Source organism: Gouania willdenowi, chromosome 6 (genome assembly GCF_900634775.1).
Source record: "Gouania willdenowi chromosome 6, fGouWil2.1, whole genome shotgun sequence".
NCBI classification, from domain to species: domain Eukaryota; kingdom Metazoa; phylum Chordata; class Actinopteri; order Blenniiformes; family Gobiesocidae; genus Gouania; species Gouania willdenowi.
Genome location: NC_041049.1, coordinates 54931885 through 54943837, shown reverse-complemented (window position 1 = coordinate 54943837; position 11953 = coordinate 54931885). Strand labels below are relative to the sequence as shown.

The 11953-nt window shown below is 34.6% G+C and overlaps 1 protein-coding gene across 1 annotated transcript; it reads left to right on the top strand.

The window, feature by feature from the left end:
- Nucleotides 1–45: 45 nt before the first annotated feature.
- On the top strand, nucleotides 46–11093 carry LOC114465140 (DEP domain-containing protein 7-like). Its single transcript, XM_028449958.1, has 12 exons — nucleotides 46–168; nucleotides 2349–2525; nucleotides 3607–3748; nucleotides 3820–3915; nucleotides 5828–6003; nucleotides 6128–6326; nucleotides 7495–7591; nucleotides 7738–7927; nucleotides 8017–8159; nucleotides 8295–8420; nucleotides 9912–9987; nucleotides 10882–11093. The coding sequence occupies exons 1-12, from the start codon at nucleotides 102–104 to the stop codon at nucleotides 11091–11093; spliced, it is 1701 nt and encodes a 566-aa protein (XP_028305759.1). The 5' UTR covers nucleotides 46–101.
- The last annotated feature ends 860 nt before the right edge of the window (nucleotides 11094–11953 follow it).

Here is an 11953-nt window from a genome sequence, read left to right as displayed (position 1 = left end):
TACCGCCACCTAGTGGTCACATAGGAAAGCGCTGTTGATTTCTTTAGTTTTCAGCTGCTCACAGGCACTAAAGTGCGTTTCTGTCCCATTATTTCACCAACATGTCTACAATAAAAGAAAGAGCTGCGGCCTTGAACCTGGCACAGAAGCTGTGTGTACGTCCTCTGGGTGAGTTAATGAAACAAAGCGTGAGTTAGTTTAGCTACATTAAAAAACATCCTCAACTCACCCACTATGTAGTGCTTAGTCAGGAAATCACACTCCTAGCAGTGAAACTGATTGAATGAAGTAGAAACTAAGGCCTTTTTGCTGAGGTCATTCAGGGATACGAATTTAAAAAGCTGCAAATACTAACAAAGTTGTCAATATTAGTTCATTAGTGAGTGGGAGGAAGATATTTCAGCTGTCAGCCTCAGAAAGATCACACTTTATCTACTTTTAGGGTTGGTTTTAATAATCTGTTTTATTTTAGTGTATTTAGTTTGGTTCTCTTCATTCTATCATTACATAGAAGCAGAGGTGAAAGTAATGGATTACTAGTACTCACGTTACTGTAACTGAGTTGCCTTTATGGGTACTTGTACTTTTTCTGAGTATATTTCTAAATCAGTAATTTTACTTGCACTTAAGTACGTTTTAAAAGAAGTAAAATAATTCATTACATTTCTACACCCAATCATTACTGAGTTAAAAAAAAAGGGTTTTCTTTTAAAATGATCAACAGATACAAAAACAAAAAAACAAATCAGATTAAATGTAATGCATTGAATGCTGGTTATTTTCTCAGTTTTAGAGTTAATAAATGTAGCTATACTTAGAGCTGGAAAAAAAAAATCTAATTTGAATTGAGTTCATTTAAAAAATAAATGAACCAAAAATAATAATTGTACAATTTGACAAACCCTTTATTTTAAACAGATGCTTTTGTGGAAAATATACATTGAATTACAATTGTGTAAGATTTGGTCTCATCCTTAATAAGTTTATACATGAGATGTTTACTGTATGCAAGGGAACCGTGCAAAGGATTTCTTTTTTTTTTTTAACCAAAAATAAAAGTGTACTTGTACTTGAGTATTTTATGTATGACTTACTTGTACTTGAGTACAATTTCAATCAATATATCAGTACCCTTTACACCTCTGCATAGAAGTCATATTTTCTCTCTGTTATGTGTTGCTGTTTTCTATATTCTATCAGATTTATTCTGTCATTCAGCCGTTTCCATCCCTCCATAGTTTTTAATCATAGCTTTGTTACCAGGTTGCAACATTTCCGGTAATTTTCTAAACAAACCCAGGCTCAGGAATTTTGGGAATATTAAAAAATATGATCTTTTTATGGGAATCATTTATAGGTTTTGGTAGTAAATGTATGCTGATATTTTAATTAATCTAATTCAATTAATTTTGAAAATTTCCTGTTAATTCTAATGGAAAGTATTTAACTTCCTGGGATTCTTTGGATTTTGTAACCCTAGTTGAAATGTTATGTTTTTTTAATTGTAATGGATACTAATGTTTATTAGGGGTGTGCATTGCCATGAATCTGACTATACAATTCACAATTTCCATGTCACGACACGATATATCGATACTAAACAATACGATATACATGGCGATATATCGCAATATCAATAATTTCAAAGTACAAAATGCTATGAAATACAGTTTATTTCATTCTTGCTTTCACTTGTGAGAACAACAGTTGCTACAAAGATTCTGTTGAGTTCTTAAATTATATATATCTATGAAAGTGCCCAGGTTCACTGACACCTAGTGACCTGACTTTTAAGTGCTATGCATATGTTAGCATAAATAAATGTTTTTTTTTTATTTTTTTTTTTTAGTTTTTTTTAATTCAAAAAACATTATAATAAAAATTGATGTTGACATGTTTTGGATTTTATACCATAATCGTATGGTGAAATATTGCGATATATCACCAAATACATTTTTTTCTTGCACCTTTAATATTTATATAGGTATATGATAATGTTATTTGAAATGACTCCCAGTTTCTGGTTAATTCCAATAAATAATTCCCATGAAAAGTTAATATTTTTGAATATTCCCAAATATTCTGATCTTATGTTCCTGTGGAAAATTACAGGAAATGTTCCGCCCCTTTGACACTCTTGTTGCCATTAAGGTCATAAATGACAGAGGATTTTATGAGCATTTAGATTCAAAGCCTTAAAATCTTCCAGTTGTCACTAATTTAATGTGAATCCTTTGAAGAATGTTTTCATTTCATATTTTTTAATCTGCTTTGTCAGTTTATTTGTGTGTGTGTGTGTGTGTGTGTGTGTGTGTGTGTGTGTGTGTTTTTTTTTCACTCTTTCTTAGCTATCAGTGTGGCCACCAAACCAGCCCAGGCCTCGTCCATCTGGAGCGCCCTCATCGCTCACCTCAGGTCCACTGTGACAGTGAAGCGTAGGAGAGTTCACCTGAAGTCCCACAGTGACTGTTTCCTGGGATCAGAGGCTGTGGATGTCCTGGAGCAGCAGATTTCTCATGTCAGAGGCTTGGAAGGTATGCATTGATTACATAGTCACTCTGTGCTGTCAATAGATTGAAATTATTGTGCGATCAATTAATTATGCTTTGTGAATAATTACTCTAGGTTTTTCTTTTTTTAATCTCACCAAAAAATAGCTGAGAAACGCCCTCAACTTGAGCTATTTTCATTTAAATTACATTATAAAGTAGAACAAAGTGGTCTTTATAAAGTCATTTAAAAGACTTGAACCATATACATTTCTCTATTCTCTATATATTTAGTCAATCTCCAAATGGAAAAAAGTAAAAATGTTATAAAATATCAGGTCCATATGTAGTGCTATCAGTTAGCACATCATAAACAGTAAGAACTGTTGCCTTTTCTCTCCTTCAGATAATATAAAATAACTAAAACAGACCCATTAATCACAGTGCTGTACTTAAAGCACATTAAAAAAAAAAAAACATTATTCATCACAAAATAAACTCATCAAGTAATCAAGTAGTAGCCCCGCCCACATCCTCTACCTCCGATAGTGGTCGACTGTCCACTACAATCATTCATCCACTGACTTTGTTCATTTGTCACTCATGGATTTATTCATTTTGGCTCTGAACCCTGTCATCTTGTCCAGTGTGGACTGGCCACTTGGTTCGTGCTAGCTGCTACATAGTTAGCATTAAGGTGAAAAAGCTCCACTGGAATATTGGAAAAGGAAGGGCTTTTCTGATCCCACAGACTCTTTTATTGTACAATTTGCACACAACTGGGCTTTAGTTTTCCATCCGCTGTGTGTGTGTGTGTGTATTTTTCTGGTGACTAAAATGAACCTGCACAAAGACTTCTCCTCAGGTTCTACCGTTGTAGCTGATGCATCACTATTATGGGTGTACCAGGAAGGCGTGCAATGAGAGGTTACGCGCTGTTTGGGGTGCAAAAAAAAAGAAGCGATTAACGGCATTCATATTTTTAGTGCGTTTTTTTTCTTCCTGTAATTAATTAATCGCAAGTAATGCGTAAAGTGACAGTTCTAATTCTACTGTGCCTTTCCTGACAATGAGCTGTTGGCTTTGGATTTTTTTTGTTTTTTCTTATAAACCAAAGGTGCTAATGTGTCCCGAGACAAAGTGGTGTGTGTGTGCCAAGCGTTGTTGGAGTGCAACGTGTTTGACGCTGTGGGAACCAAAGTGTTTGGGAAAGACAAGAAACGGGACGCATTCCAGGACAGCAAGAGTTCTCTCTACAGGTGTGCCACACACAGATTAATAACATAAATCAAACTTTCTATTAACAGTAAAATGTGTTTTTACCCCACAGGTTTGTAGCAGGGTGCACACCGTCAGTGGATGAGTTGGAGAGAGGTCCTCTTGGAAATGGGATCCAGAAGCTCTTCTGCAGTGCTGAACCTGACAGGTCAATATTTATTCTGTACATGTTCAAACTTACACAGATCTAAACACCATAAATTATGTCATATTCATAAAAGAAATGATCTAATCCATTAACTTCCTGTGTATTTAATTTAACTGTGCAAATCTGCTTTATTTATTCTCAGCTCATGATATATTTAATCTTGTTTTAAATTAATAATCAAAGCGATTGATCCTCACCAGAATCAAATGTCAGCGTTTGATTAAAGCATGCTCAAATTATGTGTTAATCATTGTTTTGATTTTAATCCCCCTTAAAAGAAAAAAAAAAGTGAAAGAATTTGACCAAATCTCTTTTACTACTGTACATTTTGTGTCCTTTAATGTGTTGAGTGCATAATGCATCACATTTTAGCACTTTTTTTTTTTTTAGTGTCGAGGCCAGAGATTCTATCACAGCGGACGCTACAAAAAAGTGACTGTCTGATCTGAGGGCCACATTATCAACATTCATGTTAGCATTTAGAATGATAATCAATCTGAGCATTAAAACAAAACGGATACGAACAAAGAGTTTTGTCTTGATTGTTGCTTTTGTGTTTGTGTTTCTGGAGTAATCGTGTATTTTTCTGTCATTTTGGACTTTTTTGTTGTCATTTTGTTTATTTTTTCTGTCATTTTTTGAAATGTTGTTGTCCATTTGTGTGTTTTTGTCGTCATTTTGTGTATTTCTGTAGTCATTATGTGTTTTTGGAGTCAATCATGTGTATTTTTGGTGTCAATTTCTATAATTTTGGTATTTTATTTCTTTATTTTTTTTCTATTTATAGTCACCTTGTGTGTTTTAAGAGTTAATTTGTATATTTTTTGGTATTTAATTTTTTTTTTTTTTTTTAATATTTATAGTCATCTTGTGTGTTTTAAGATCTAATTTGTGTATTTTTGTTCTTATTTGGTTTATTTTTTCTGTCATTTTTTGAAATTTTGTTGTCCATTTGTATGTTTTTGTAGTTATTTTGTGTATTTCTGTTGTCATTGTGTTTTTGGAGTCAATCATGTTTTTTTTTTTTTGTGTCAATTTGTTTATTTTTGGTATTTTATTTCTTTATCTATTAATATTTATAGTCATCTCCTGTGTTTTAAGAGCTAATTTGTGTATTTTTGTTGTCATTTGTTTTATTTTTTCTGTCATTTTTTTGAAATTTTGCTTTCCATTTGTGTGTCTTTGTAGTCATTTTGTGTATTTCTGTTGTCGTGTTTTTGGAGTCAATCATGTGTATTTTTCTATTTATATATATATATATATATATATATATATATATATATATATATATATATATATTTATAGTCTCCTGTGTTTTAAGAGATAATTTGTGTATTTTTGTTGTCATTTTTTTTTTAAATGTTGTCCTTTTGTGTGTTTTTGCAGTAATTTTGTGTATTTCTGTAATCATGTGTTTTTGGAGTCATTTCTGTCTATTTTTGGTGTCTATTTGAATATTTTTGGTATTTTATTTAGTTATTTTTTTGCATTTGTGGTACAGGTAGTCTTGTTTGTTTTTACAGCTAATTTGTCTATTTTTGTTTTACCTTTGTTCATTTTTTTGTAATTTTGTATGGTTTATTGAGTCATTTTGTATCATTTATGCAGTTTTTCCTCTGAATTTGTATATCTTTTAGTCATTTTGTATAATTTAGCTGTTTTTTTCCTATCATTTTGTATTTTTTTGGAGTCATTATATGCTTTTATTCTCAGGGCTTCACAACACCAGACCGTGTGCTGCCAGTTACAAATATCTGCTCTAGGCCATAATCTGTAGCTTTTTTTCCCCTTTTAGTGTCACTATAATTTTATAAAATAATTTTTACTTGGTTTGTACCAGATGACGAAACATCATCATGGTCTTAAACTCTCTCATACTTCTATATACTGACTGTTTTATTTTGTTTTTCAGGCAGATGGAGCAAACATGTCCCACTGGGCCACATGTGGAGCTGCTTCACCTCACCCCCTCACCCACCCATACCAACCCTATGAAGACTGTAGTCTCTACTAAGCTGTCAGTGGAACCTCTGGTAGACAGTCTGAGTCCAAACCGATCCCACACAGATGCAATTCTACCACAGTCACGTAAGCCAGGCCAGCCACCAGAGGACTCACTTTTCCCCTTTTTCATCAAATAATTCACTATTCATCACAATTTTAGGAGATTTCTGACAATATGTGACAGAATACGTGTTCTTCTTTCTCCCAGTGGTGGATGAAGTGTGGCAGGAGCACACACTGCTCAGGCTGTTAAACCTTGTGGACCTCCCACTGCTGGATGGGGTGCTCCAGTGCAGCCAAAAGCCTGCTTCTCCAGTAACTGTGCTGCCATTACACACCAACCCACAGCTGATATGCAGCAGTAATCATCTGGACAGACAGATCCTGAAAGCCTTCAAGGATTCACAGTAAGACATGCTTCAATGTATTATTCCTATTGCTTTGTCGTCGCTGTGCATGTATTTCATTTAGTGTAGTTGATGTATGCCACCCATATACAGTATATAGATGGATTTTTTTGATTGATTGATATTTATTTGTTCTTGGCTGTCATCCAACATATACAATTCAATACAAAGAATAAACATTCATCTAAACAACCAAAAATGGAATGGGCTGAAGCAGTAACAACAGCGTTATATATAAAAAAAAAAACCAATAGGAACAAATCAATAACAGTGCTATTCATCAGCTTATCAACTTATGTTTCAATAGGTGCAAAGCATTTTGTTTTTTAAAGAATCGAATGAACTCATTAACTTAAAGTCATCCTCAAAATCGTTCCACACGTTCACACCATTAACAGAAACGCATCTTCTTTTAACATTTGTTCTATATTTACTTTGTTCAAAAATATAAACCCCTCTTTAGTTGTATTTTTCTTCTTTTTGTTTAAAAAGTGATATAATACTGAAAGGAAGGCTTTTATTTCTTACTCGAAACACAATCTCTTACACTTTTAATCTTACTATATCCATAAGTTTTATTGTTCTAGATTTTTTAAACAGTTTGTTAGTAGGTGTCCGTAATTACACTTTATGTGTTATTCTTAATGCTCTCTTTTGTAATTTGATTAATGGGTCTATATATGTTTTACATCTATTACCCCAGCTTTCTGAGCAATTACTTTTTGGTTAAGTAATCAACATTAGTGAGGTGCGGAGGGAAAGAAAGACAGTTAGTGATTTACTGCTGCTGTTGCTCTGATAAACACACACGCTGCTTCAGCGTGTGTGTTTATCACAGCAACAGTACACCCACTCATGCAACAGCACGCCTACTCATGCATATGCTTGAAGACCCAAATAACAGCCTGTTTTTAGGAGCGTTCTGAAAGTGACTTTTCAGAGGGTCGAAACTCCATAAAACAGGCGAGTTTGGGAAAATAAACCTCAAATACTGTGTTGTTGGGGTTGTTAGAACAAACGGCGATGGGTGAAAAATAGCATAATGCTGGACCTTTAAATCATTTATTATTATTTTATTTTTTAAACAGACTGAAAAATGTTACAGAATTGACCTCATTAGGTTTCTCATCTGCATAAATCAACATATGTGTTGTCATGTTTTGGTCAGAGAGGATCAGTGGCTCTGTGCAGCTCTGGACTGTTTAGATTTCCTACCTGACCAGCCAGTGGTGGAGCTGAGCAGAGAGCTGCCACACTGTGTCCCCATAGACGACCACAACCTGGAGCCAGAAGCAGCGGCTACCAGCTTTCAACAAGGGGGCAAGTTTCTGGAGATGTAGCATAAGACACATGCATAAAAGCAGAGTTTTTATTCTTTCGCACATGCGTTTCCTGTGTGTTAATGTTGCACTATGATGGCATCAATTTGTCTTCTTCAGGTCACAGCAGTGATGATCAGATTTCTCTCTCCCCAAGCAGCTTGGCCCAGTGTAAGATGCTGCTGTATGAGACCCTGGTAAAACACTACAGCAATGCAAACAAACCTCCACTGCTGCCACAACACATGGCCGACATCTATACCGCCATCACTGACCTGCTGGGTGAGGCTTCTAAAGAAATCACAAATGTTCTTTTGGTTTCAAAGCATCCCAGTCCATTACCTTTTGCTTTTCCTCCACATGCTGCTCAGTGAAGGCCAAGATGAATAAAGCTCTAGAAGCTCTGCAGCTGAGTCTGAAGCTGCTGCCACACAGCTACAGAGAGGAGCTGCGCAGGCTGCTTCGGTTCATGTCTCTGGCTGCTGACCCAAAGGAAATGAAGGTGGATCAGGAGGTACAGGCTGGCGACTAAATCATACACCATGTTTAAAACTCACAAGAACACATACTGTATTTAGTGTCACTCAAGCCAAAGTCGTGTTTGTGGATTTCCTCGAGGTTTTAGTCACATGAGCCGTCTAACCCACAGGTAGAGAACAGACTGGTGGTGAACAGAGCTTTTTCAAGGGCAATCCTGCACAGCAAGGTTCTTTCTAAGCAGAGTGAGGACCTGCTGCTGGTCTTCATGCTGAGCAACATCACAGAAATATTTAAGGTACAGAAATGCAGCCAAATTACAGACGGAAACGCCCATTGAGCTAAAGTTTCCAGTAAATCATTACTGGTTCTAATTAATAGTTATGAAAACAAAAAAATGCTGTAAATTCTAAAGGTGAAAACATTATTATACTGTAAGTACTCACGTTGCTGTAATTGAGTTGCTTTTATGGGTTCTTATTTTAAATCAGTATTTTTACTTGTGCTTAAGTATGTTTTAAAAGAAGTAAAGTAATTGGTTTTATTTCTACAACCAACCATTATTTATTTTTATTTTATTTTACATTTTGACTAACCTTTTATTTTATACAGATGTCTTTGTGAAAAATAGATATAGTTCCTATCATCTTTTGCATTTTAAATTTATACATGAGATATTTACTGTCAGCAAGCAAACTGTGGCAACATTTATTACCAAAAATAAACATTGGGGAGTGAAAGTAACTAGTAACTTTTACATTTGAATACTATTTAATTGAGCCACTTTTTACTTGTGCTTGAATGTTTTATGTATGACTTACTTGTACTTGAGGACAAGTAACAGTACTGTACTTCTACTTGACTATGATATATCAGTACTTTTTACACCTGTGGTAAATTGTTGCATTTCTCAAGTCAAACACTCTCTACAGCCTCACTCTGGGAATATTTTGTTTTTATTATTATTTAGTCTCTTTACTTTTGTCACCACATTATCATATGCCAAGGTAAATATAATAAACGGAACTCTTTATGATTTCAATGTTGATTTTGCAGAGTAAAATTTTTTATCATAGTTTTCGTCAACTTGCACAAATGTTTTCAGGCAGATTTATATGTATAGTGCATTTACTACACAATGCAATTCAACGTGCTTTTTTGTGCATAATTAAAAAGTGCCACAGAAAACATTAAGTGACAATAACTACATTATGACTAATTAAAAAAATAAATAAATACATGTGAACACAAACTAGCAGTCAGTAGCTTTGCTGTCAAATCTTTTGTGCGGAAATGACAATAAAATCCTTGAATCCTAATTGATATTTTGATTTACTAATAAAAATGAAACTATAATTATGTCACATTGCACGAAATCCAATCAGGATTAATGCCACCACGTGTTCTTACACGTTGATCAAATTGATCAAAATCTTTGTGTATTTGCAAACATTAAAACCATCTAATATCAGGTTGATAAATATTAACTGAATCTTTTTAAAAATACATAAACTCTTATGCTTTATATTTCAGTCAACTATATCTGTACCAAGTTTAGCCGACTAAAATCTTAACTGAAATAGTCGTGATGACTGCATTTTGACTAAAAGTGTTACATTTTTGTCAAAAGACTATGACTGAAACTAAATCAAAATTTGCTGTCAAAATTAACGCTGCAGTTTGTTAACGGAATTGTGTTTTCAAGACAGTTTTTATTGATTAATTAAAAAATAATAATAATAATAATAATAATAATTAAAAGTGTTTCCCTTGTTTGACTTTGTTTCAGATTCCTGGTGCTTTGCATAAAGAAGTAAGTGAAAAGCTGGCCAGCCTTGTTCAAGGGAAACAACCTGATGTGGCAGGTAAACATATGCTGTACAATAAAAAGAAAAATAAATATACTGTATATGGATTTATGACATGACACCTAAATATGTCCAACAGCATTACTCTAAATCTATTCAAACTTATTTTCTGCCCTATTTTAGTTATATTATTGTCCTGTATAAGGTGTCAAAGTATTTGTATTTTTATTTCCATCATAATATTCATGCAAATCTTACCCGATGATGCCCATTTTATGAAATATAATGCGGTAAAATCCTTAAACGTCATTGACCCATAAATCAAAGAATTTCTCCCTGCTTGCATTGCCTGATACGCCTCCAAAGGACTCCTGGTAGATAACGAACATTTATTCTTTTGTATTCTGTGATCATTTAATCATTCATGACCCACCATTTTTGACCATTATGACCTTTCCCAATTGAAATTGAGAATTTTTGCATTTCCTGAAAAAAATGCAAGTGAGCATGCAGGTCCTGACCCCCGAAAGCAAATTCAGAACATCCATCCATCTATTTTACAACCCGCTCGCTCAAAACAACATTATTTTAGCATAGATTAGCATTAGCTAGCATTAACATTAACGTATGTTAGCATTAGCTAGTTTTAACATTAGCATAAGTTAGCATTAACATTAACCCTGCATTAACATTAACCCTGCATTAACATTAGCTAAGCGTTAACATTAGCCTAGCACTAGCATAAGTTAGCATTATCGTTAGCATAAGTTAATATTAACCCAGATAGCACGCATATGTCTCGCCGATGTCGGCCTCAGATTGTGTGTGTTTTTCCCCCAAATCGGTGATAGCACTTATAAAATTGTAGAACTGTAAAATGTCACTTCCATGAAGCTGTTTTTGTGCTGGGGCTCTTTTGGCAAGTTCAGCCCTCCTCCCTTTCTCTTCCAGGCAGACCTTTCAGTCAGCAGATCAGCAGCAGGACTTACACTGATTCTACAAAGAAGACCACAAAAGAAGAGCTTTGGAACCTCTTGGACAACATCCACCTGGATCCCAATATGTCAACCAAGGAGAGGAAGAAACTCCTCAGACAGTTTAACCAAGCCCATCCTCAGATATTTCACCAGTACTTTGGTGACACTGCTGCTAGTGTGATTTAGACGTGTGAGGATTGCTCTTGGTTCTGTTTATCCATCAACTATCAAAGAAGTGCTTTTGTGTTTGGCATATTTAAGTGGGTTGTCCAGGTGCTAGATGAGCGACTCAAAATTAATATTTGTTCTTGATATGAAATCTTTGTGCATATGTGCAAGATCTGTGCATGCTACAACTGATATGTAAATGGTACATGTGCATTTACTTATAAATCAACAAAATAAAATTAAAAAGTGGATCCCTGCAATTATATTCAGAAAATTCCCGAGGGAATTATGTGTTTTTATTAGTGGCTACCAAACACAAAAGGACCAGACCTATCCACTGATACTAGGCACAATTCAAGTTCAGAATGTGGAGTCATTGCTTGGCAGAAACAAGCAGCCAAAGTGGAGTCCCCTCTATAATGTCACTATAGGTAAAAAGCTGTAATACACTACAGACCTTTGACCGTACATATCAAAATGATCTTTTGGTACTCTTTCTATTAAAATTAACTTGTTTTTTCATGCCAGTATGACTATATGTTATCAGAAATATATAGTTTAAAAGAAGGTGTCTTATGAAGTTGGCCTCAGATTGGTGCGTCTATCACTTTGCTGCGACTTGTCGTTTCGAGTGTATTGTTTAAAGGCAGTGGCTATTCGTATGGTTGCCGTATCAATATATCGACATTTTATCCTTACGCAGCACCCCTCATTGGCCAGTTTAAGTCATGTGATAGGTCAGTCATTGGCCACTTTAGGTCATGTGACTGAGACTAAACCATAAACCTAACTCTAACCCTAAAAATTGTTGGGGTTATAACCTAATCCTAACCCTAAGACGTGTACGTGCTATTGGTACATGTACTTCGGTAAACGTA